This window comes from Bidens hawaiensis, unplaced genomic scaffold, assembly GCF_021521415.1.
Source record: "Bidens hawaiensis isolate Kalapana, Puna unplaced genomic scaffold, B.hawaiensis_p1.1 tig00003506_1, whole genome shotgun sequence".
NCBI classification, from domain to species: domain Eukaryota; kingdom Viridiplantae; phylum Streptophyta; class Magnoliopsida; order Asterales; family Asteraceae; genus Bidens; species Bidens hawaiensis.
This window is the reverse complement of record NW_027491197.1, coordinates 427479-455288: the sequence shown is the minus strand read 5'-3', so window position 1 is coordinate 455288 and position 27810 is coordinate 427479. Positions and strand designations below refer to the sequence as shown.

General features: G+C 32.9%; 2 protein-coding genes and 1 pseudogene across 3 annotated transcripts; 1 reads left to right on the top strand and 2 right to left on the bottom strand.

Annotated features, from left to right (window-relative positions):
- The first annotated feature begins 109 nt into the window (after positions 1–109).
- Positions 110–1661, top strand: LOC143623603 (DNA repair RAD52-like protein 2, chloroplastic). The gene is made up of 4 exons (XM_077094463.1): positions 110–384; positions 558–595; positions 1079–1170; positions 1374–1661. The coding sequence occupies exons 1-4, from the start codon at positions 110–112 to the stop codon at positions 1509–1511; spliced, it is 543 nt and encodes a 180-aa protein (XP_076950578.1). The 3' UTR covers positions 1512–1661.
- LOC143623601 (uncharacterized) lies at positions 1572–4923 on the bottom strand. The gene is made up of 10 exons (XM_077094462.1): positions 4850–4923; positions 3750–3819; positions 3199–3323; positions 3001–3109; positions 2853–2916; positions 2734–2789; positions 2513–2611; positions 2285–2434; positions 2015–2185; positions 1572–1918 (listed from the first exon to the last, which is right to left on the bottom strand). Exons 1-10 carry the CDS (start codon positions 4921–4923, stop codon positions 1688–1690), a joined length of 1149 nt encoding a protein of 382 aa, XP_076950577.1. The 3' UTR covers positions 1572–1687.
- LOC143623600 (uncharacterized) lies at positions 4855–8878 on the bottom strand (annotated as a pseudogene). The gene is made up of 6 exons (XR_013151928.1): positions 8093–8878; positions 6528–6593; positions 6199–6413; positions 5830–6124; positions 5549–5745; positions 4855–5458 (listed from the first exon to the last, which is right to left on the bottom strand). The product of XR_013151928.1 is annotated as an uncharacterized LOC143623600 (transcript).
- Positions 8879–27810: the final 18932 nt, after the last annotated feature.

The following is a 27810-nucleotide window of genomic DNA, read 5'->3' as shown; positions in this document are numbered from 1 at the left end:
TGCAATTTTCATGCGTGCGTTATTGAAGGTCTCACGTACCTACCCACCCACCACCAATTTCATTCTCTTTCTCTTGTAGTAAAAGCAACCTAACACCAATATCTCAGTAATGGACATTCAGACCACTACCTTCAATTCGGCACGTCTTCAAAATAATTCATTTAAACTGAACATTGCTAGAACCAGACGGAATGTTGTTGTTAAGGTGTCTGCTGCTGGTGGTTCGAATTATGTGGTGCCGTTGGACTATAACTCCCCAGGCATCACTCGTCCGTTAGCCGAGATTCTTCGAGATCTTAACAAACGCATCCCTGATAATGTCGTCCTTGTCAACCAACCTCATCATCATCATGATGGATCTCAATCATCCACCTTCATCCCTTGGTACTACTACATATATACATTCACACTTATTATTATTTTGAAATAGGACAAAATTGAATCTTTATATGCTAGGATCCGCAATTTCAAATAGCAGATCACCTAGAAACCAACCATAACAGTTTCATCTCCCATCTAGAAACCATTGATCCTAGCTATATCATTGTTTATTGTAGGTACCATGCGAACAGGATGTTAAGCTTCTATGCTCCAGGTGCGTTTGTTTCACCATGAATTAGTATAGTAGTCTATTCTTTAGTTATTGTGACATTTCTTTAAAAGAAGGTTGTTATTTTCCCTATCATGAACCCCGTTTTGGGCGCTTAATGGTAGTGGATGAGAGCAAGTCCTACACAGGGGTAGGTAGGAACACCTAGGAGTACGAAGGATTTTTGTTAGGTTTGGTTAATTTGGCTATTAAGATTTTAAGTTAAAAGGAATTCATTAAAATATCTCATTTTCTTTAATCTGTATACCTTGTTGGTTATGTGGCTCGTTTCTTAAGCATTGATCTAATCCATGTGCATCATAACTTATTGCGACCTGTATGATTTTGGAATAAAAAGCCTAAGCAAATATTCATTCTATCTGCATATTAGGAGTGCTTATGAAATAGTTAAACCTTTTTTTTCTGTGTGATGTCTTTGTACTCCAAGATGAATGCTATTTCTTTTCTTACCATTCATTTTTTGTTTAGGTTGGTGTGGAGAAATACGGGACGTCATTTTCTCAGATAGTGGAAGTGTGACTGTGGTTTATCGTGTCACAGTACGTGGTTCTGATGGAGAGGTACGTACGCATAAACCACTATTTGAGTTTGAACTTTGCTATTTGAATGTTGCTATTATGATAAGAATTTTGTTTAAAGAGGTTTGGTTAATAAATATGCCCCCTTAAATATTCTTAGGCATTTTCACATGTGAAATTCAACAACTAATAAAAATAACAAGTGTGTGATTATTGTTAACAAAAGTAGTATCTTGTACCTGCAGGCACACCGTGAATCAACTGGAACCGTGCCAGCTGGCAACGATCAAACTGTTGATCCAGTTGCAGCAGCTGAAGAGTTGGCTTTTTGCAAAGCATGTGCTCGTTTTGGACTCGGGTTATACCTGTATCATGAAGACTAGATGCCATACAGGATTTTGTTTACTTATGCACAAGAGTACAATAATAATAAAAATATATATCGTAAACTTTTTCCGAAGGGTATATCGTTGGAGTACTTCCCATAGTACCTATTTGTATGCATTTATCTTAAGCTATGAAACAATTTACAACATATATGTATTAACATGATGGTTTTCTATTGTTTCAAAAGTCTTGTACCACCATTGTTAATGATCCAGTCAGCTATTGTATCCACAAGTAAGTCAAATTCCTTTGAAATTTCTGCACGAAAAGTAGAGTCAACTCCTAGTGAACTGCTTACTTCTTTGGCAACTGTTTCCAATGGTGTCCCTACTGTCAGATTTGCCCAAAACTCTCCGCTCCTGTTTACAGCATCCACCATACTTGGTGGTACATCCGGTAAAGCCTGTGTACACAAATCGAAGTAAGCATTCGCTCATACTTGATGCTTAATTAAATAAGTTGAAATTGCTGCCTCAACGTCGGTTAAGTATAGTTATACCTGTTGTAAAGGAAGTCCATGATCACCAGGTAAAGTACGAATAGACATATCGAGTACTGAACTAATGACAGACTCTGAACTAAGCACTTGAGCTAGAACAGGGGTTTCATCAATCGTGTCATCTTTGAATTTGACTAAAAGATTCCTTGAGATTCCATAGTATGCTTTTATCTAGAACAATATCAACAGTTACAATCTTTTTAGAGTTGTAATTTTTCTTAGACTTCAGCTGAACAATATTTATGAACTGGAAATAGCAGAATTACATACCAGTCTTCGAGTTTCTTCTGGTTTTGGTGAAAATTTTTCCCTTCCATTAGCCAAGTCCATGTATAAAGGAGGAAGTTGCTCAATCAAAGGTATAACTTGTTTCATAATTGGAGGGCTGAGATTCTCTAAGTTTTTCAGTGTCATCTCCGCCTGCATATTTACCAAAAACCAGTTAGCAGAAATAAAATTTTTACCATCTAATGAAGTCAAAAGTAAAAGCTTTCTTACTCCTAAACGAATTGTCGGTGATGATGCAATTTGTGACAAGATCGGTCCAATGCTTTGAGCCATTGGTAAAAGAACAGGTGAGAATAATGGAACGCCAGGCTGGCAGCCTGAAATATCAGTGAATGTTGCATATGGTTATAACGGAAAATGACTCGTTTGTTCATTTAAATGTATGATGTTATACTATAATAACTGCCATAACTAAATCTGAAAATAACTACCTTATTGTTGAATGCCATATACACATTACCACACCTCTGCACAGCATACCTGGAACCTGATTAACAAAAATTAATCATACAATTAGCTCTAAAAATAGCTTTAAAAAACGGTTAAATACCAATCAGAAGGTGAATGACGGATCCTAGAGAATGTCCAATGCCAAAAGATGGGAGATATTTCACCTATAGTTGGATAAACTTCAATTTAAATATATAGAAACAGAATTTATATAATTTTTTTTTCTGCGGTCTAAGTTTATAGCTCACTGTTTCATGTAAAGTCCTAATACACCTGTCGTATTTGAACTGCACTTCGTCTGCAATAAAGAAGTGATCAAAGCCACTAGCATAAGGTGTTGCTATCACCAATACACCCCTACACAAGAAATGTTACTTCTGCAAATTTAAAGTTGGTCCAATTGCGACTTGATAGATGATGGCATATAGGCATATGATATTACTTACTTCTCTGAAAGTCGTTCCAGGAATAAACGGTAAGTAAGCTGTGGGGCCGCACCGACAAAAATGCCACCAACAAAATGCACAACAGCAACTGGCTTTGTGTTTCTTGGTCTCAACACCCAGGCTCCCTAAAATTGCATAAATCAGAGTCCAGATAAATATATCGAACCCCAAATTGACTTCAATATTTATCGCATTGAATGGTTCTAATTTGAATTCCAAACATAAGCATGAAACTGACTAGAATAATCTTAAACCTAACTAGATGCCCCTTCCGAGATAGAGAGTACCACACCCGAATGTTGATTCACTTGGTAAATAGTAACATGTTCTTTTGAACTCAAATGTTATTTGTATGATACAATCAGCATGAAATTACATAATAAATAAAACAAAACTAAAATTAAACATGGAAACTCATCCAAGTATGAATTAACCTGTTATCACCTTAAGAATAATATTTGTAATGTTTTCATAACTAATCTACGGTTCAATTAACAATTTATCTAAAGGAATAAAAAATAAAAATGATTATAGGATTATGTGGACTATACGTCAATTTCTTCCCAATCTCCTGAGCTACCCCATCCATCTTGAGATTGCTTCACAGTCTCTGTTAGTAACCTACAAAAGCATAAGATGTGTATAGGAATAAATTTTGTACCATCAGTTAATCAAAAACCATTCATATTTTCATATATTTCTAGCTTTTATATCTCCATTTCATGTATTTATGCGTCTACTTCATGTTTTTCTAAGTAAAAGTTTTAGCCCAAATATGATTTTAGTTATTAACCGAAAAACAAAAAATTAACTGAAAAACGATGGTTAATTTGGTTGAGGTTATTAACAGAACTGAACCCCTGCCTATTGATGATCGGGCATAAGAACATCATATATGATGAAACAAACCACAAATAAGGGTTTCATAATTACAGATATATCAACAGTAGACTATTTTTAATTCCAATTATATGGCTACAAGTTCACAAATATAATATTGAGTGATTACATAAAATAAAAAACTAGGGTTAGAAATAAATAAATAAATAACCTGGAGAATTGAATTGGTTACTAGAAGAGGAAAGATATCATTGGTGCCTCATGAATACCAGAATCGGGTACAAATACTACAATTAACGGGCCCTTATTCAGTTAGTTAGGTCCCCTAATTGAGCCGTGCATGTAACACTTTCTAAATATATTCTTTATATCAAATTAAATAGATTGATTATTATTATGATAGAGTATTTGGAAATATATTTCCCAAAGTTCACGTATAATGGTTGTGTCTTTATAAATATAGAGAGAACAATATTCTATTAGCATATAACTTATTTTATCCATTATTTAAATTATTGACGGGTTACATCTTTATTTCATTTTTAGGATAAAAAGTCTATCATAAATGAGAAAACATTCTGACCTAACTTAAAACTCTCTATTTTATTCGTCACGATGGTTGAGACTTGAATCCAAAAACCTCTTTTAGTATTTAGGTAAGATTACTCATTTATAAATGTAATTTGATAGGTTATTTATTCCAATTCAATGAAAGAAATTAGGAGATTTTATCAGTTTATATTTTTTTTTAAAATTTTTTTAACAGTAAAATTATACCTAAATCCAATTTCAACGGGGCGCAAACACTAACAGCAAGGGAGCTAACATCACACCCGAATGGGCCTCACTATGTGTGTTAATATCAATAATAACAAGTAGATACATGTCTTATAATAATTCTTTCAATCACAATCAATTGAAAGGGTTGCATGTACTCAAATTCAATTTTGAGGACTTCCACCCGTTTGATCAATTCCTCTTTTAAATTAAAATAATAAAACAAATACAACTTATAAATAAATAAATACTTCAAAATTGTCAAGTTCAATATAATACATCAAATTGCAAAATACAAATGAAGTTATGATCACTCCATTCCTTTTGAAATGAGTTCTTTAATCTAACAAAAACACAACTTGTACTCTTGTAGCATGAGATAAGATCATCTTTTCTATAATCCATTTGATGAAGTTGTGTAGAATCATGTTCAATAAACTCAACTTATAATTCTATTTACACAATGTTAGAGCCAGCAATCATGGCTCATTAACTATTAATGGACCAGTCATAGTTCTGGTAAACAATATGAACCGCACCACCGTCACTAGAAAGATGTGACAACAGCCCTGCCTTGGTTGCATCTAAGTAGCCAAAAATCCACTTTAAGATCTCTTTTTCCTGCCCAAAATCCGCACTAAATCTGAAACCAAAAAAACAATAGTACGCCCAGTTCATGAGCGAGTGTTAATTGAAGTAACGACTAAGCGATCCAAGAGTCTGGCTCACTCACCACTTAAAGATACGACTGAGCCGCACTGTTCTCTTAGCTAGATCCACTTGAATCCCATCCCTTTGTAGAAACTCGCGTGCAGCAAATTTTAGTTCAGATTCTACCCCTTGTGGGGTGAAAAATCTCACCGGCGGGCTTGATTTTGATCCGTTGCAGATACCAAAATGGATCAACGGATTTAGTTGTGGTAAAGCCAGCTACAAAATAATATAAAAATAAGGTTTCGTATTTTGTAACCTCTAACAACAACCTTAATATGGAAATGAATTGTTTTATTTTACCTCTAGACGCTTGTCACCCGAACCAAAAGGTTTGGTAACAGAGTAAGGTGCTCTACGGTTACTTCTAAGAACACCATTAACAATTGTTGTAAGGGAATAAGATGACCCACCGATGATGTATAAAAAATCAGAGTTAAAGGATCTCCTATCGATTACTGCTGACCCGGGATGACCAACACTGATGACACCATGGATAACCATGGCATTGTTTAGGTTAAGAAAAAAAGCAAGCCTTTCTGAAGCAGTTAGTGTAGATATATCCACTCTTTGAAGTTCTAGCATTAGATTTACATATCTGTGAAGTATAATTAAAATTTATCAAGTATAAAATTAAAAATATAAACATATGTAGTTAGTTAGAACTCATACCTTCGGAATTCCTCGCTGTTGCTGATACCTAAATAATAAAGATGGCAGCCATCTTCTGATGCATAGGATTCAAGTATGGCGAGTTTTTGGCTAATTAAAGTTGCAGATTTTGGCTCGAGATCGTTTGTAGAACCACGAAAGTTATAGCATCGTGGAATAAAAGGCTCGTGTTCAAGAAACCTATAAAAATGGTTTCCGTCTTCAAATTCGTTTCCCTGAATAAACAAGCAATATGATTAATACCCTTACGTTCTTTTATATAAAGTTAGAATACTTTTCGCACATGTTGAAATGCTTGGCTGTAAAAAGTTAATTTGGTTAACGGTTACGAATATGTACCCGAAAACGTGATGAATGAAGTGTCTTCTTGCTAGCTGCTTCCCCATCTCTACAGCCTAATGCCAAAGATAATATATTGAGGACAAGATGTACATAAATTATAATAATGTATGGTTTTGTACTATATTTCAAAAAAACACATGATGCAAAGAATCATGATTCATATTGGGTATAAAGAAGAAGCAATTGTGCAGTGAACCATGTGTCTTCAATGATGAGTTTAAAGTCCTTTAACCACAAACCGTAAACATTTACCTTAAGAGTAAAATTTTACCCTAATCTCAAAACCATCTTACAAGTTTACATGCATTATGTTTAGCTAACTACAACATTGCTTTTGATGTCATGATATTTGTTTAGTAGTATGTTTTTCTGAGTAAAGATACTTGAAAATAAAAAATAAAAAAACTAATATATCTCAACGAGGCTAACTAAATCACATGCTTTTTATGTGTTTCTAACAACCATTTGATAGTATTAAATAAAACACTTCATGATTTTGTCGTTGGTGTTTTTTTTCTAATACTTAATTCATATAAATATTGGGTCAACGCTAGTTTAGGCTTCGGATCCTGAAGTTCAACAACAGTACAACACTGTGTAGACATGATCATGTACTTTGCAGCATACTGAAATAACATATTCCTGCTACCGTCGGAAGTTTCAAAACAGTTAGTAAGATTCTGTTACAACTTACAAATTATTTCAAACTACTCATAATCATACTAGCAAAAACGGGTGTGTATGGTTTGGTTTGAGTATGTAAGGGGCAAAAACCGAACAAAAAAACAGAATTTTTTAAGTTCGTTTAATCTCCGTTTCTCTTTATTTGGTTTTGCCATGTAAGCTTGAAATTTATGAGAAAAAAAAATTTTGTTTGCACAAAATAATAAATTTAGCTCTAAATCATTCCGTTAACCAATAACTAATTTATTATTATACATCTCGACTAAAATATTTGAGTTTTATATTTGTTTAAGTTTTTATATAAAACGTAAATGAAAAATGAATTCGCCTCGGTTTTCATGGTTTTCATCACACGTAAAACCAAAACCAAACCTTAAGTTCGATTTTACAAAGATAAAACCAAAACATCCTTTTTGTTTCGATTTCGAATCGGTTTTTTCAGTTTCACACCAGTTGTAACATGTTAATAACAAACAAGCACATGTACGATAGGCTGCGATGCATGGAGTCAAGTTTACTTTTAAGCACCTACAATGACCCATATAATGAATTTGGCTCTAAATTATTTTCTTAATCAATAACTAATTATTATTATTATTATTATTATTATTATTATTATTATTACATATTTATTAGAAGTTTTTAAATAAAAAATGAATTCGCTTCAGATTTTTTTTTCAGTTTTTATTACATGCGAAGCCAAACCAAACCAAACCAAACCAAACCAAACCGTAGGTTTGATTTTACAAAATTAAAACCAAGTTGTCAGCTTTTGTTTTGGTTCGGTTTTTCAATTTCATTTTCATGAAGAGAATCAACAACGGAAACTAGAAAGCAAGAGTGAAAAGAATCAGAGTACGTTACGTACCTTGTTCCTCCCGCAGTCAAAGTGATGAATCAAAACCTCGACCATCTCCGACGCCGAGAAGCAATTCTTAACAATCTTCATCTTCATCAACCGGTCCTGAATCGGCAACCGCTGCCTTAATATCCTAACCACCACCACCATCTCATCACTCTTCTCCTTGGATACACGTCCGCCAAACAGCTTCTCGTTGAAAAATATCTGCGGCACCGCGGAGCTTCCTGTCCGTTCGATCAGTTCAATCTCCCTCGTTGGATACACGTCCACGTTGATCTCGACGTAACGTATGTTCTGGCTTCTGAAGTACGATCTAACGGCTGTGGAGTCTCTACAGTTTGATCGCGAGAAGAAGGTGATTCGTCCTTTGAGATGGCCAAGGTCATTTTCGACTTTTTCGTTCTTCTTATATTTAACTGTCACTTTCAGTCCTGGTAGATTGAACTCCGTTACGTTTTTATTCGAAACGACGTCGTTATTGTTATTGCTATTGCTATCGTTCGTTAATAATGATAACCGTCTTGTGATCGCCGTGGATAAGCTGTTGCTCTTCTCTCGGAAGAATTTTCCGACGGCGGTTTCCGGTGAGGAGTTGGATCGTTTAATCAACGGCGGTGGTTCAGGCGTTGGAAGTTGCGGAGATACGGCAGTCTGTTGAACGTCGCCGTCATCTAACGGCGCTTCCGTCTCAACTTGTGGTGAATTTTGTTCTCCGTTATCATCGGCGTTAGATACGGTCTTGTTGTGCTGGCCGTCAACAAACTCCGGCGTAACGCCGTTAGGTAAGTCCATGGGTGAATACTTGGTGAAAATGAAATATATTGAGGTAAGAAGGAGGAGGTGGAAACGGACAAACGTGTTTATTTACCAAATATTGTTATTATTATTTTATTTTATGGCAATAAATGATGATGATGCTATAAAATAAATGGTTATATAAGTTTATCCATCGTACAATGAATTACACTTCTCTTGCTTACGATGAGTCGATGACTAAATCAAATAAGTGAAACTTTCAATTAACGAAATTTTTTAAATATTCTCTCATTTAATATCAAGATTATGTTCTTTTAACTCATTTATTTTTAAAATATCAATCAGATCCAAGGCGTCGGTTTCTAAACAAATTACAAGACACTACATGTAGTGTCCAAAATACCTCTGCTTATTAGTTAATCGGTGCACACAAAACACAAGATAAGCATGTAAGATGACTTGTGAAGCTTTCATCATCCAAGTCCGCAATCAAAAAAAATTGAGAGTGAAAAAAAAGTCGAACAACGAAATTATGTGTAAATTCACCAGTATTATTTATGCATTAAAATATAATTAACATAGATGATTTACGCATGAACAAATCAAATAACATATATATAATCGGTGTTATCGGCCAACTGATCCACTTGATGGTCGCTAGAACCAGGCAACTGGTGATCGAGTATAATTTTGGTATTTAATTGTATTATTTTATAGTTTTTAATGATGAACAATGGTGATTTATACATGCTTATGTGTTTTAGGTCATTAATCGTTAAATACGTTAATTTGAGACTTGTACAAGCATGTAATGAAGCCTCGGGAAGATCATAATACGAAACAATGAAGAAAGAGGTAAGTATAGGAAAATCTGAGTTTGGCGTACCATACGCCAAAGTCGGCGTATGGTACAGTAAATGGCGTATTTGTCACTGTATAGCGGCAAGTTGGAGTATGACTTTGTCAATTTCAACGAATGGTACAAAAATTTTGACGTACGATACGCCGAAGGCTGACATGGTTCGAAAAATTCAAAAAATTTACATTATAAGACATAAGTTTTAGGGTTTTGTGGAACAACTTTTTCTAAATACCGGACATCTTCAATCACTCCAATAATTCTTCCTTCAACCAACCAAGTCAAGAATTGAAGATATAATGAAGACAATGAGCGGCTAACCTCCTTCGAGACATTCTTGGGGTGTGGTGTATTGTATGATTTAAGTTTCTTTCATGCTTAGTACTAGATTTTGTGTTTGTTAATCGATTACCTATGCTTCTTGATGTTTAGTACTATTAATGAACAAAGCATTCAGTTTATATTTATTTTAATCTAGATGTTTAGTTTGTCAATTGCAAAAGACTTATTTGCATAGGGTTTGTTGATTGTTCTTGATCTAATAAAGCGTACAACTATCCTTACTTGAGTCATTATGTGAAGGAACCTTTGGTTACCAATTATGTATGTGTTACGATTGTTGATGCCTACGATTAAGAACTCATATAAGTTGTATTTGTCAGTTGATAATTAGTGATTATTTAACCTTGTGTGTGACTTGCGTTTAATTATTGTTTACAAATTTGTCAAGTATTCACTTGTTTTAATTAGTCTAGTGTCTTTAGCATTCAAAGCTACTTCATAAATTAGTCAACTCCATATAGGTTAAAATTGTTACACGAGAAACTAACCACCTACTTTTCATAATTCGACACTCTACTTACCCTAATAAGTTTAAGGTGAATATGACAATTAATGTTATTTTTGACCGGCTATTTAACACCTTTCAACTACTAGCCAAAAAGAAATCCAAATAGATAAAACGAGACCGTCGATGGCACTGATTTCCGATCTGGTTACAAAAAATTTAATTGTTGTTTAAACTTCCTCAATGGTTCCATATAAACGGACCTATTCGCATCTAGAAAACTAATTCCCAAAAGTTCTCATATATTTAACCTTTTATGGTTGGTATAACTAGAAAACTAAAGTAACCGGAAAATGGGACCATAACTTGAAAACAAATCTCTTCTACTTTGTAACCAACTCCTTTTTGTCTTTCATTAACAAAAACAAATAGAACGCATTCTAAATAATTTAATTACTTTATCTTAATTTAATGAAATACCTTATTGTCATTTATGTTTTTTTTTTTGAACGGCTATTGTCATTTATGTTGTGAATGTTTTTTCTTTTATGATGGAAAATTTTATTTGTACTTTGAAATTAGTAGTTTTATATATATATATATATTTTTGGAATGATGAATTATTAGTTATATTGACTTCATAAAAATATATTTGTAGAATAATCAACTTTAACAAACCATTAGTAGAAAATTATTATATTAATAAAACGAATGCATATATACAAAATTCTACATTTGTTAAGTTAAATGTGCAAACAGAAAGTAGTGTCTCCGTCGTTCATTCACGTCTAAAAATGTTAGATAAGTGTATTTCATAGACAACTATTACATTTATTAAATATTTGATCATATATCTATACCTAAACAAACATATACGAACATCACAAGAAAATAAATCATATTTATACTTTTACCTGTTGTATCTCAAGTATTTTGTTTCTTAAAGTTTTATTACACTTGTCTTTATGCACTATAGAAAAAAGGGCTTTTAGCGTCAAATATATGTAGCGATCTCTTGGTGAATGTGCAAGTCGTTGTGATTCGTCGGGAAACACGTTATAAATAAAGAATTCATTCATTGAGTATTAACGGCGGTTATTAATGGATCACCACCTGAAGCTTCATCGATAAATCACTAACAACCCACATCATCATAACTGATCATAAGTCATAACAAATGTCTGATTTATATAAATATATCAAGAGTGACAAATCGGTTTCGATGCACTATTCAAAGATAAGGATTAATGATCATATAATCTTAGTTAGATATGGTAAGTATGGTCAAACAACGAAAAATGGTGGTTGGTATATGACATAAATTGATTGCAATGCATAATTGAAAATTGATTTTGAGGTTGGTTGGTAAATACTTAAAATAACACTAACAAGAATTCGAATCTACTATTATAATAAACAAAAATGATGGTTCAACCACATGTCATCTAATTGGTCTAATATTTTGCCAAGTGGCACCCCTCATCTTTTGACATTTATTTTCTAATTATTTTTATTAAAATAAATAATTACTTACCAAAATTACTTATTATCACATAGACCCACTCATTACTTAACAAAAAAAAAAAAAAAAATTAAACGTTCCTTCCATATTCAACAAATAGCCTAATTGTTAGTTGCCTATTGTGTAAATATATCCATACAATAAAAAGTCAAATCCCCCATCAAACCTGTTGTATAACCACCGATTTCTTAACAATCGCTAATAAAAACTCATGTTTGTTCTTCGAGTACCCGATAACATCATCGATTAAGAACAACTTTGCTTTCATAGTCAACTTTTTTTTATCATTTTATGAGTTTATGGTTTGGAAACATGGGTAACTCAACTAAAGATTTGGGGCTCAAAATGGATATTTATGGCTTCCATTGATCGTTTTAGGTCACTAAAGATTTGTTTTCGTATTCCTCTTATCTAACAAGTGTGTTATTCGATTATCAATGATGTATAAACCGTAAGTCAAGTAAGTTTTTGATATTTTGGTGTAGCCAATTTTTTTTTACTTTATGCATATTTTATTTCTCAAAATTATCTATGTTTTTTCATATTTCGTATGTGAATATCATTGCTCATATGTTATCTATAAGTTTTGAATTTGTTTTGCTTGCTATGTATTTTGAGTTCTTTGATTTTGAATTAAGGATAAAAAGGTGAGTTCTCTATTGATAAGGACATGTGTTTATCAAACTTTTTCGTGTATGCATTGATTTTGAATAATCACAAAGATATATATATATATATATATATATATATATATATATATATATAGGGAAAGTATAAGAAGAAAACCTATTCCAGTTGAAAAAACCATGTAAACTCAAATGAGTGGTTGTGGTATTGCCATGTGTCACTGGATATATTCAATTGTTTTTTAAGTAGAAGGGTATTTTAGTCTTTTTGTGTTCAGTCCTTTAATATTTTATCTTGCCAAATCACCGATTTTTGAGGTTCCCGCTTTCATATATCTTAATATCATAAGAAAATTTCAAATTGATTCCTTCAAGGTTACCGGTTTTCAAGTATGTCTCCCAAAGCAAAGCGATTCTTAGAATTTTCAGCCTTTTCTCCTTCAAAGAGACAACATCAACTAACAGCATTTGATTCTTTAGATGTTCATCATTCCAGTGTTGACTCTGTCACACCCCAACCTACGGCAGAAATGCCGGGGCGTAACTGATTGCCACAGCTCGCAAGGTACTATCATGAAATTATAAAGCGACAATATCTAATTAATTTATTTATTATCAAACAACATTTATATACAACAAAAATAAAGAAAATTACAAATACAAAACCAACTATTCTTGTATATGTTTTATCCTAAAGTCATCTTTATGTGAGCTTCAGTTCGATAAGCAATCAAAATCTATAACCTGCAAATGCATACAAAATATATGTTTGTCAACAACATGTTGAGTGAGTAGATCACCAGTTTTGACACAAACAAAAATGGTAATAATATATAATGATATAAGTGAATAAAAATAGGCAAAACTGTTATCTGTGAGTATAACCAATTAAACCATAGCACATACATAAACAATCAACCATAAAGAAATGACTAAACTGTTGCCATGCGAATGGGCATTGGTTACCAAAAAATGAGGTGTCAGTGAAACCATTGCCAATGCGATCGGGCTCCGGCCACTACGACGGTCGTATGATCATACAATAATGAGATTATGTTGGACCTCTCCGAATGCGATTCAAGTAAGCAAGTAAGCAAATAGCAAGTAACAGACAATCATTCAATTGATACACAACACATAGATCACAGTTTGCGTTTGAGAAATACTAAGATAAATAATATGATAAATGGTACGCAAGTGTCCCAAAAACATTTGAAAACAAGTAAAATAGGGGAGTGATTACTCACCTGATCGGATGAACGAAAATATAAATGATGATGTGGGAAAGATGAACCCTTCGGGATACACCGACCAGGATTCCTAATTAAATAAAGATAATATGAATTAATTAATAATGGTATAACATACTTTATTGAATTAAGACGTCGATGTGTTTTGAGTTATGTATTGTGGTTAGAATGTTTATTAATTGATCGATGAGTTTCTATTGTTATTATTAAATCAATATTTATTAATCATCATTTAATTAAGAGGATCGTTTGTTTATCATATAGCCGAATTTATTAATACTTACTTTAAATAATTATGAGTTGCGATTTACTATAATAACAAACGTTTAAATATTTAATTACAATAAGTTGGATATTTTAGAATCTTTAACGAAAACCCAACATTGAAAATATAACTTGTACTATATTTATTAATTTAATACTAACGTTTAAATATATATTTACAATACAATATGTATCTTGAAATATTTATCAAAAATATAATTTTATAAATATAATTAACACGTTTAAAATACGATTGCTACAATTTCACAGAATGAAACATAAATATAATATTAATAAAGGCAAATTTATAGAGACGTTTGACAACGAGAAAAACCAATAATGGTGACGGGTTTAAGGAAATAATGATGATTTATTATTATTAAAAAAATTCCTTATAATACATATACATATACACACACACACACACGTAACCAAAGCTTTTAGACAAGAAACAATAAACTCTAAGATGTCGGTTTTAATAAAAATAATGTTTATATAATAATAATAATTAATATCATATATAAAAGAAACACTTGAAAAATAAAAATAACCAATAACGTAGCCACTGGGACTCGAACCCAGGTGGCAGCCGGCCCACCTGTATAACGCACCCACAACTGGCTGGTGTGCCAGATGATTAAATTACAGAAACAATGTTTTATAAACAATAGTTGAATAATCCCCAAACTACTTATAAACCCTAGAATCTTGAATCGCTCAATCCGTTCAATATGCGTCTGATTAATGTTAGGGCTTATGATCACTGAATAAAAACGAACACAACACACAGTTTAATTACCTTAAACGAGGGTTTGGTGATGATGGACGGTGAGATACGGCTGACGGCAAAAGATGATGATGAACGAGGTATTTGCAGATAAAGATAATCCAATTCATCCTAGGGTTAGGTTCGCGATGATGAGGGGAAGTTGTGGACCAAATTAATTAAATTATAAGGTTTGTTTACTTGTATAACGAGTTAGGGTTAGGGTCGGCTATAATGTTTGACGAACGAACTACCAAACAGCAACTAGAAACAAATTAAGTAGAGGGTTAAGGTTCTCTAGGGTTAGGAGATTGTGTCCGACCGTTTAATTGAGTTATTATAGGAGATAGATTGTATAACAAGCCCAAACTAGTGTCGGTTAAATCGCAAATGGCAATACGAGTCGTTGTGATCGAGTTAACTTAATTAGGTTGACGGTTAGGCCGAATTTAGAAGGTAGAAATCAATTATTGATTCAATTTCCATAAACAAACAGTAAATTAAGGTCCAAGACTTCGTGGATTCGTGAATAGGAAGCGGGTTTAGGTTACGGGTTGGATCTGGGTTGCAGGGTATATGGGTTATAATATGAGTTTTACACACTAGTCCCTATAGTTAGAAAGTGGATACAAAAAGGGATAATAGTTTTTGTTTGGGTCAATATTGCCATCCTTTGTAAGTTATTATTATATAGTATATAATAAGTTAAATAACAATATCATAGTAGTTAGTAAATTCGATAAATGTGGTAAAAATTACCCAAAAACCGAAATGGGTCGGGTCTGTATAGATTTGGAAAACCCGAGTTGTTACAGTCTCCCATACTTAAGGGAATTTCGTCTCGAAATTAAAGAATACTATAGAAACACCATTAAATTTTGAGAGAAAAAAATATTTTAATTAAAATTTAAAATTTTTATCATAACACAGAGCTTTGAATAGTCAGAACAGCGCTCCAAATGAAGATCCGATAAGAACACTTATATATAGGATGTATCAGCGGCGTATCCACCATGTCCTTATCATCTCTACATTTGTACCGTTACCCCAACTACTTTCGATTCTATATTATGACACATAATTGAACGCATTATGATTTCCATGCGAGGATTTCAATAATTATGTTTCGGACCATAATTAATGTTATCGTCGGATGGTCCACATAACCTGTCCCATCGTGTGGTTTACAAAATATTTGAAAGGCATGATTTTGTGAGAATAGTTATTAATTTATTATAAATATGAGGAAAGTGCTAACATATTATAAGACCACTTGAGAGTTGATTTATTATAAGTGTAAAATCAGAAGATTTTATAAAATATTTTTAATAACGCAATTTAGTTGAACTTTCAAATTTGATTAATGAAGTCAGTGAAAATTTTAAAGTAACTTAAAAGTTAAGAGAAACGGAAACATTGAAGTTGGGATAGATGATGCGTCCACAAGATCGATTGTGAAGAAAGAGAGTGGGGATACGAGCCAACTAACAAATTTATGTGAACTTACCAAAAATTCTATGATTGCAAGGATAACATCAACAAAAGTTTATGAATGAGTTAATTGATAATTGATAACATCAACCTGTGAATTTTTTTCTTAATATTGCAAGAATTCGAGGTAGAATTCATAAGATTGAGAGCACAAATTTGAACAAGATTAAACGAAGACTTTGAGGGGTTTAGTTTAGTTAAATGAGAAACTTATGAAATTTAAAGAGAACTTTATACAACATTGAAATGTCGCAATTGTGTATTTAAGATAAAGTAAATTAAAATATTAAAGTACTGGTAGTAGTAATTGAGAATGAAAAAATATTAATGCAAAAATTTATGTATACAAACACACTGTAAATAGATGAAATTGGGAAGCGGATATTCACGAATCACCGCAGGTTTTCGACAACAATCGTGCAAATGTCATTAGATAATAGTGAAAATTAATAATAAAATTCCAATTAAATCACCGTGGGAATTCAATGAAATTCGTTTTTTTATAGTGAAAATTAGCTTAAAGAATGGAAAATAAAATTTTATAACGGAAATAATTTTGTTTAAATAATGACAAGTTCAATTAATAATAGAACTATAACAATTCAATTTCAACAATTAAAAAAAAATATAAGATGAAAGGTAAATTGTAATGCATGAGATCAATAATTACACGACGTACAAAGATGTTAAAAATCAAAGTTGAGAGTAGAAATTGACACGTTATCAATAATTTAATAAGCAAACAAGGTAAGTGAGAAAAGACAAATTAAATAATATGATCAACTAATAACTGACTGTCGAAATTGTGTCTTTTATAATTGAAAAAAAAATAATAATAATAAATAAAAAAATTGTTTCGATTTATGAGGATCTAAATATTTTGATAAGTTAACGAAATGTTAATAAACCAAATCCTATAATTTTTGATTAAGTAAAACCAAGCGTATAGATAAGTATAGCCACCGACGATATTGACCTTTGGAAGGATAAGAAAATATTTTATTGTATGCGAATAGATACTTAAAATGATGGATTTTTCCAAGTTGGGTTTGTTCCAAAATAACTAATTTAGACAAATAATCGTTTAAGGTATAACTGAATACAAAATACGTTTAGATGAAAATGATGAAGACGATAAAAATCTTCTTTGTGAAAACTTAATTACGATTGGTTTGATTAAAAAAAAAACCTTTGTTAATTGAGCTTATGAAATCTTCAATAATTGAGATCGAATGATTTGGGGCACCTCGAATAGGTTTGTGTAAAACGAGGTTTAACTAAGATAGGCTTGATGAAATTAAGTCTTGCAGGTCTAGAATCGAATAAGCGAGAACGACTTTGTTACATGAAGAAAGTCTGAAAGGCATAGAGTTGATAAGTTTAAGCTAAATGAGCATGGGTAGTACGGTACGGTGCCGGTATAATTTAAACTCGGCGTGAATTAGTAAAGAACAATGCGTTGTTATAAGGGTGAGTAAGGGCAAATGAATAGAAACTTCTCAGAAAGAAATTAGTGAACAAGATTAAATCGATTGCATTAGCGTTTTGAGTTAGAATTTATACCCTAGGGATTGTAGGAGCTATCTCTTTTACAGTACTTGTGGTCATAAGCGAGTATAGAGAATATATGATTTATATTGTTTGATGTAGAAATCTTTCTATAATTATGTAAATTGAGATTAAATGAGTATAAATAATAAGTTGTGTAAATTTCTTATTAGTTATGAAGGAAATAGTGATATTCGACATAAGTTGTGCTAGCGTTAATCATGACTTAAGGATAAGTCAGAATTTAAATGAGATAATCTATACGACAATTTGTTAAGTAGATGATATAATCAACGAGGTGATTTTATATTAGATTTTTGTCAAAGCATAACAAATTAAAATGTTGATACTTAAAATTTGAGGGTGATAAATGAGATGTAACTAATAGTTATTGGGGGTATTGAGTTACTTGTGATAAGTTCGTTAATTGATAACGTGATAATCGTGAACGTGAGGGATATTGTTCGAACATTAAGGTATTTAATAATACTTTTATTATATTTGATAGTGTGATGATGTTGTAATATGCGCATGAGAAAATAGCTATTAATTGCTCTTGATAATTTGTGAATGTGATAATATGAGTGCGAGATATCCGATTAGATAATTAAATAGTAAGTTGTTTAGATGAACTTGTGATAACAGAGTCCCAGTGAGTGAATGATTTGTGCTCCATCATGGAAATAAAAAATATTTGTGAGTATGTGAATGAATTGAATCAGTAAGTCTTAGTTCGATGTAATTGAATAATTAAGTAATTGAGTCAAATCATAACTTGTTTCAAATAAAATAAAATACATGAATAAATAAAATAATAATAATAATAATAACTTAAGTTTCTTGATATATTGGGCTTCCCATGGTATTTTGTTGGCCCATGAGTGTTACGTGCCGTTTTAACATACCAAACTAAATAACGAATGGCAAATGTAAGTATGAGTAGTTGAAGTATCTCGTGTATCACCAGGCGTGATAATAATCCAACCAAATATCGTAAATATAATAATTGTGAAAATGAATAGTTGGCGTGTCCATGGCGTTCCATTGATTTTTCACCTGACTAGACATTTAAAAAGTAATAAAATAATAACAATAAAACGTAATGGAAAAAAATTTAACCGTTAACTGATTACGTTAAACGCTTAAAAGGTAAAAACAAAGCTTAGGAAATCCTAAAGGAATTTCCCGCAACGAAAATAATCAACAAAAATTTAAATGTAAATATATATCTTGGGAATGAGGCATTGCGTCGGAGTTATAAAAGAAAAATATTTTGAGAATGAGACACAGTCTCGGAGTAATAAAATAATTTGAGAATGAAGCATAGATTCGGAGCTGTGTGTACGCATGACAAATAAAATAAACAATTAAATAACTACTTAATCTAGCAAGTAATTACGTAAGCAGTAAACAATCAAATAGAACACATCAGGTAAACAAATAAGCACGTATGGGGTTCCTAAGCATGTTACTAAGGCACCACTAACGACCTATCTTAAATCTTCGGCTTTGATACCAATCTGTCACACCCCAACCTACGGCGGAAATGTCGGGGCGTAACTGATTGCCACAACTCGCAAGGTACTATCATGAAATTATAAAGCGACAATATCTAATTAATTTATTTATTATCAAACAACATTTATATACAACAAAAATAAAAAAAATTACAAATACAAAACCAATTATTCTTGTATATGCTTTATCCTAAAGTCATCTCTATGTGAGCTTCAGTTCGATAAGCAATCCAAATCTATAACCTGCAAAGGCGTACAAAATATATGTTTGTCAACAACACATGTTGAGTGAGTAGATCACCAGTTTTGACACAAACAAAAATGGTAATAATATATAATGATATAAGTGAATAAAAATAGGCAAAACTATTATCTGTGAGTATAACCAATTAAACCATAGCACATACATAAACAATCAATCACAAAGAAAGGGCTAAACCGTTGCCATGCGAATGGGCATTGGTTACCAAAAAATGAGGTGTCAGTGAAACCATTGCCAATGCAATCGGGCTCAGGCCACTACGACGGTCGTATGATCATACTAAAATGAGATTATGTTGGACCTCTCCGAATGCGATTCAAGTAAGCAAGTAAGCAAATAGCAAGTAACAGACAATCATTCAATTGATACACAGCACAAAGATCACAGTTTGCGTTTGAGAAATACTAAGATAAATAATATGATAAATGGTACGCAAGTGTCCCCAGAACATTTGAAAACAAGTAAAATAGGGGAGTGATTACTCACCTGATCGGATGAACGGAAATATAAATGATGATGTGGGAAAGATGAACCCTTCGGGATACACCGACCAGGATTCCTAATTAAATAAAGATAATATGAATTAATTAATAATGGTAAAACATACTTTATTGAATTAAGACGTCGATGTGTTTTGAGTTATGTATTGTGGTTAGAATGTTTATTAATTGATCGATGAGTTTTTATTGTTATTATTAAATCAATATTATTAATCATCATTTAATTAAGTGGAACGTTTGTTTATCATATAGCCGAATTTATTAATACTTACTTTAAATAATTATGAGTTGCTATTTACTATAATAACAAACGTTTAAATATTTAATTACAATAAGTTGGATATTTTAGAATCTTTAACGAAAACCCAACATTGAAAATATAACCTCCCTCATCTTTTTTCATTATATAAAGGATAAGGAAATAGTTAAACTCTTGTTTTCTTCAACATCCCTTTCTCCAATTTTTATCATGTCTACACCTCGATGTAGATTAGTTCCTCTTTCTAAGATTAAAATAGAGTCATCTTCCAGAATGCACTATAAACCTGTGGTCAGAAGAGAGAACCTACATTCCTTCAAAATTCACCCAAATTTCGTTGAACCTAAAGTTGAAGATTTTAAGTACAAAACCCCGAAGGTTGAGAGGCCCAAAGTTGAGAAAAGTTTCATAAGAAATTCAAGTCCCTGCGGTCAACATCATGATGACGAATGGATGTTTTACAATAATTTTGGCAATCCCCTCCCTAACATCACCACTCTTTTTCCATACCCAACTCCGTCTTTTGACTTCTGTCACTGTTGCAAACGTTTCTACTTTGTTCGTTAGTTTTGTGACCCCCTCAGTTTAGATGTTCACTTCCTGAAAGTATGTACTCTTTGTCATGTTGTTTAAGGGATTTTTTTAGTTTTTATTTATGTTAAATGTATCTGGAAACGGGATCCCATTATGTATCTACCACCCTTAAATGTATTAGGTGGTTTTTTAAGTGTTTTCCCAATGTATGTGTACTATGGTTAGATTTTATTTTCTTTTTTTAAATGTACTAGTTCAACGAAATTTGGGTTTGGATGCTGCTTACTTTTATTATATTGGGAATTGTGTCAAGGACCCATAGTTCACGTGATATTTGTTTCCCCTCCTGTCCTCCCATAGTTCACGTGACAGCTGTACTAGTTCAAGGACCCATTAATTGTTCTACAAATTCCCCTTCCTACCATATTCTCTCTTGTATTTATTTTTTATTATTTTAACATTTTTTATCTCCACCCGCTCAGTTGTTGTTAAATACCCATCCAACACTCACCAAGTCATTCCACACGGCTGCCTTGAAAAACCACATTCATAAAATCAGTCTCATTAGTATGTATGTGTGCTACTGCCATAAGGTTGCCACCTTACGTACGTCTTGGACCGATTTGAATCCTGGACGCCGTTTTTATTCATGTCCTCATATGGTATACAATTCTGTTAAATACACTATATTTTTGTAATTTTCATTTTCGTTTTTTTGTCTTTTTTAAAATGCAGGAGAACAAGTGTGGTTATTTTGTTTGGCTAGATCAGCCTATGTGTGACCGTTCTAAGAAAATCATTCCTGGGTTGTTGAAATCAAAAAACAAGCTTGAAGATGATGTTAAAGTTTTGCGACGTCAAATACGCGTTAGGGACATTCTTATTGTCGTGTTAACTTTTTTTGGTTGTTTTTGGTTCTCTTATTTTTTATTTAGTTTTCTTAGTTTGGTTGGGACCCTAGTTTGGTTTGGTTACTTAGATAGTACTTTTTGGTTCTCAAGTATTAAAGTGTATTGTACATGCTTTTAGTGGTCATTCCTAGTTGTCATATCCTACTTAACTAGCTTTATCTTTAGCTGATATGCCTTATTAGGGACCTGTCTTATCATCCTACATAGTATATATTACGAGGTAAATGTGACCCTACCAAAAGTACTAGGTTGAAAACAATATGATCTAACTTATAAAAGTACAACATAGTACAATATGCTTTAATTTTTTTTTCTTTTTAATGCTTTAAAAAATATTTTATCTTTTTTAACATCATATATACTTTTTGTAGCCCTTGTATACGAGGATGAACACATGTAGCAGCATTTATAAAAAAGATTTCGTATTACTAAAGGACTGTTAGTAGTTGTTACAATAAATTATTCTTTAATTTCACTATGCATAAAAACGTTCTTTTGATTTTAAATATGTTTTCGAAACTTTCTTCTAACCATATGCTTTTAAATATGTTTTCAAAATTCAAGCTATATGCGTTTTAGATTATTTTTTCCCATTCACCACCCCACCATGCCATGTTAGGAGAAAGTGTTAACATATGTTTGTAACAATAGTTCAATTTCGGTAACATGGATAACATATGTTAGGTTGGGATTGAAAACATATGTTTTATGATATCTTAAAACCTATGTTAACGTTGATATCACACAACCCAATGGGTTACAATATGTTATGAAAACAGGCGTATGGTCATTATCCCGAAATCGTATTGTCAAACTAGTATACCTGTTGGTCAAACTAACATTTTTTTTTTCGAATGTTCTCCAAATAGTCACGTGTTTAAGAAATTATGTGTATTCCCCCCCCCCCCCCCGCATTTATTGGTTCTATAGATGGTCCCCCGACTTATACCTTTTTAACTGTTAGTTTTCCTGTTCCACGCGTACAATCAACTACAGTACAACTACGCAGGTGTCACATCTATTACTTTTATACTGTCCCACGTAAACAATAAATGGTCCCCCGACTTATACCTTTTTAACTGGGTTACCCGGTTACCCATATATTATACTAAAAGGCTTACATATTTTAATGTTTTTTTAACAATCAAAAAAAGGCCTTCGGTAATGATGACAAATAAAGGCTTTCTGTAATGATGCCATCTCTTTTTGGCGTAACCTATGGGAACCATTTCTTCTTGATAAATAAACATACTAGATTTTTAACAACATTTTTTGAGTAACCTAAATCGTTTAGTCAACCTACCGTACCTTTTGGCTAATCCCCACATGTTCAACTAACCCACTACAGTTGGCTACTTAAGATATTATCTTTTCCCTACGTTGGACAGCTGTTGTTTCATTTTCCACGTGATAAACCCACTACAGTTGGCTACTTAAGATATTATCTTTTGGGGATCTTTTGTACCTTTATACTTTTGTACTTTCTACTGTAGTCTACTTTTAAATATTATCTTCCTTGGAATTCCCTACGGGGAGCCACCTAATCTCTCTATTTTCAAAAACAGTTTTTGTCCACAAATTAACATAATAATTTAAGGTCTCACAATTACTAGCTGCCACCGTCATATTATAAAACCCAAATATAAGGGCCCACAACATACTTTTTGTCCCACAACAAAAACAGAAGTCCCATAGTAACTTCTTTGCCCCAACACACTACCCCCAGTTAAATCATGTTCAGATGTCACCTTACCCCACCCCACATATAATTAAAGTTTTACAAAACAAAAACTACATGTTTAATCAAAAGCATACTGAATTCGTGGGATCTTTTCACTTACCTCCTACCTCCATCAGAACTTCTTTCTTTAGAGTGTTTAAGTCAGACAAAAGTATTTTTGATAATATCTTTTTCCTTAAAATTTTAAGCTGACTTTTTTTCTTCATGCCTTGTCTAGCAAACCTGGCTTCGAAGTTTTCTCCACCCCCCATGAAAGTCTCCATATGCCGCATCAACACCACTCCACCTTCTGTCGGGTGGTTTGTGATTGCCCACTTCACCTGAATTCTTTCAACCTTACTCTCCTTTATCTCCTGACTCTTTGGATGATTCCAAGACTCCAAATATCTCACAAACATGTCCTTCTGTTAATCCGTTAACAAACTAATAAACATATTTGCGATTTTTTTCGTTTTACTAAATTAATTGTTATATTTACTTTCTAATTTAGAAGATTCTTACCAGTTTGTACGCGGTGTCTTTTAATTCGAACTCGTCATTGTCCTGTATTTTTGCCAACGGAAACATATTAGGGAAGTGGTCAATTGTGAAAATTGACGGATTTTTTAGATTAAACACCACCACAAAACACTCGTCGTGTTCCATTATTGGGAAAAAGACCAAGTATATGTCTTTGAAACTACATATACTCAGGTCCGACCTCATTGCAATGTACACATTCTGGGCAAACTTTGCGTCTCTCACCATCTGTCCCATTTCTCTGCCCCTATCAAACCCTCCCCCTGTTTTTCATATCATTATGTATTGTTTAGATTTCCCTATAATTTATTAACCAACATGTAATAAATACGTTTAAACAATTAAGCACTTACCATCACCTCTGTGTTTAGGAAGTATCTTCTCGCTGTTTTTTGTGTTTCCCAAGTTACGTTCTCATTCAATACAGCCGACCACAAGTTCACCTCATTCTTGTCAATCCTTTCCTCGTAGTTCAAACTCCTAATCACCTCCACGTCCGCTGTCATTCCTTGAGTTGTTGAGAATATTATTTTCCTTCATGTTAATACTTTTTTTCAGTAATTATGTTTTTACAAGTTATAAAGAACACAATTAAAAAACTTACCAATTTGTTTCTTCACTGTTTCTGTCTTCAACCATCACGTACTCCCATGTTCTATTTTCCAAATCCGTTGTCTGTCTTTCAATATCCAACGGCCCACTCATTGTTGTCATTTTTTCAGCTTTCCCTCCAGTGACCCATGCGTTCGCTTTCGTCTTCTTTTTCTCAATTTCAGAAACAACTCCCCTTGGATCTATTCCCCTTTTCATTGGCTCAACTACATATAGTACACTCTGTCAACAATATATAACGTATGTTTTCCTAAAAAAACAACATATGAAAATGACTTCATACCTCTCCTTTGTTCATCTTTCACCGGTTGATGCGATGAGCTTCCTATGTCAACATTTGTCTTTGTTGTTGTGCCTACCACATATATACAACCCCAAAAATTAGGTTGTTGAATACTTTTTCATTTTCCAGCTGACTGTAAAACGAAATTTGAAAGATATGGACTTTGTCTTTAATACATTTTGTGTGTTCCTGTAATACTTTATTCGACGACGGTGTTTGGACATCCACAATTTTCTTTGTTTTTTTTGGTGTGTCTACGACATTTGAAACAAACAGTTACTATCACAGTTTACAATTATTCATTACTATAATATATTTTTCAATACCTGTCTTGTCACCCTCTTTTTCTCTTTCAGCCGAATACTTTTCCGGATAATCAGTTTTGTCACTCTTTTTTGGTGTTGCTGCAAGACATAACGAAGACGTCAAATATGTTTGTATTATCGTTTTAATATACACTTTTTACAAAATCACTAACTAACAAATAATTATAACTTAATACCGATCTGAGAAACCCCTAGACTGAAAGACGGTGCATCGGCTCCAAAATCTTCATTTTCTGCAACATTCAAATACATAAAACCTGAAACTGTAAATGTATAATGTAATCAACAGCCATGTGTTTTTTTGCCTTACCTAATGTCTTTGGTTTACGGGCGACTTCCCTTTTGGTTCTTCCTTCGTTACCCCGTTGTTGTTCTTTGGTTTCAACTTCTGGCAACCTAACATCATCACCCCTAGTACTCTCATCTCTTGTTTTTTCATCCTCATGGGCTTCCAAATCTTCGACTTCCGCGTTGTCCACATCATCTTTTCCACCTGACACATATTTTTCAAAAGTGCACAACGTCAATTACTCCTACATTTATGTATTATGAAGTTACATTTTTTTTGCTTTAACACAAATGACAACGTACTTTCATCTTCCAATTTCTCAAAGCTATTCATGTCGTTTTTGTTTTTGTTAGTGCACGGTTTTTGCGTCTAGAGTCTTTGTGTTTATCGTTAATGTTTTTGTTTATTAATTAATGTAATAATTAGTTTATTTAACAGCTAGTTCGTTAAGTTATAGTCTAGTTCGCTAGGGGATGTTAGCGAACTAGACATTAAAAGTATTCCCTCCTGATTCGTTAGGGGATGTTAACGAATCAGGGGGTGTTTCGCTATGTTAATGTATGTAACGAAGGAGAGGCTGGTTCGCTAGGGGATGTTAACGAACCAGATCACCTTCTATATATAGTGAACTACTGTTCACTTTTAAAAAAGAGAAGTTTTTGGGAGTTAAATTAACGAATGGCCGTCCAAACTCTCTCTCAAGCTTCACCTAATATTATACAGATAATTTATTGATAATAGATATACATATATAACACTGAATCAATGTTAATTATGAGCTAGATCCTTAATCGTATTAATAGTATAAACACAGATCTGGGATCTGTTCGTTGTTATTGTTATTGATACGAATCATTCGAGTTCCAACAAGTGGTATCAGAGCTGTCCGTGCTCATACACTTGATTTGGTTTGATTTTGTTATCATTTTTTATTAAATTTTCTGTTTAAAAGGTTTTGAATCAATTTGTGTTTGAATTGGTTGAATTATGGACAGATTGGATTGAGTTTGTGTTGGTTAAGGTATTGACTAGGTTCGGATTAAGTGGAATTGAGGTTTGGATTGGATTTGTATGATTTAGTTTTGGTTTCGGTTTAAGTCCGAAACAGGGAATTGTTATTGGTCAAATTGGATTGGTAATCGATGTTAATTGGCTTAGTGGTATAGTGTACTGGATTCGGAATTGGTTTACGAGGATTTTGGTAGGTTGATTGTGCGTTTTGGTTGAGTAACGAGATAGTATTACGGATTTAACAATTCTGAGTTTCTGGGTTGATGTTCATAATTTTCTAGAAATTCACTTTGAATGTTTGAAGATTTGAAGATTCAAAGATGAATCTGATTCGTTATCATCAACCTGGTGATTCGCTATATGTTTTGTCGTGATTCGTTATCAAATTTGTTACTTCGTTACCTTGTTCGTTAGCCAGTTCGTGTGAGTTATTGGTTCGTGTTATCTAGTTCGCTATCTAGATTAACCGATTCGTGTGACACGTGTTTTTCTTGGAATTTGTGTCCTAACAACCTTTGCCACGTGGCATAACGTGTCAGAGTTTGTTACAAACGGTTGTAACAACCTGATTTGCTATAGTGTGATTCGCTAATCCACTGTAGCTGATTCGCTAAGCATTCCTTGGTGATTCACTAAGTTTATTTTGGCGATTCGTTACTGATTATCATCTAATTCGCTAAACTAATCCTTTGTGATTCGCTAAACTAATCCTTTGTGATTCGTTTGGTCAATTCGTTAAGTTGACTTGTGATTCGCTAAGTTGACTTGTGATTCTCTAAACCTTCATCTAGTTCGTTATCTGTTTCGCCATTTGGTCAATCTTAACCTTGTTAAGAGTTGATTCGTTAAAAACTGTTCACAGTTCGCTATAACTGTTCACGGTTCGCTATAACTGTTCATAGATTGTTAAATTTTATTTGTTACACTCTTTAAATTTTTGAAACTTTTCAAAGATGGCCGGTATGTATGCATTAGCGTCTCAAAACATGTTGATGCTACAGATGTTACAACTTGATACCGAGATAGGTTCGCATTCTAAATGTCCAAGATTGATGAAGTTCAGTGACTTTGCCAAGTGGGAACCTCGGTTT

Bases quoted from the DNA above. Each gene is read 5' to 3' on its own strand.
- LOC143623603 (XM_077094463.1), top strand. From the start codon at position 110: ATGGACATTCAGACCACTACCTTCAATTCGGCACGTCTTCAAAATAAT. The intron at 596-1,078 runs GTGCGTTTGTTT...TTTTTTGTTTAG, and splicing joins GTTAAGCTTCTATGCTCCAG to GTTGGTGTGGAGAAATACGG. The intron at 1,171-1,373 runs GTACGTACGCAT...TTGTACCTGCAG, and splicing joins TACGTGGTTCTGATGGAGAG to GCACACCGTGAATCAACTGG.
- LOC143623601 (XM_077094462.1), bottom strand. From the start codon at position 4,923: ATGTATCTACTTGTTATTATTGATATTAACACACATAGTGAGGCCCAT. The intron at 3,820-4,849 runs GTTAGTGTTTGC...ATGCTTTTGTAG, and splicing joins GTGATGTTAGCTCCCTTGCT to GTTACTAACAGAGACTGTGA. The intron at 3,110-3,198 runs GTAAGTAATATC...TTTCTTGTGTAG, and splicing joins CTGGAACGACTTTCAGAGAA to GGGTGTATTGGTGATAGCAA.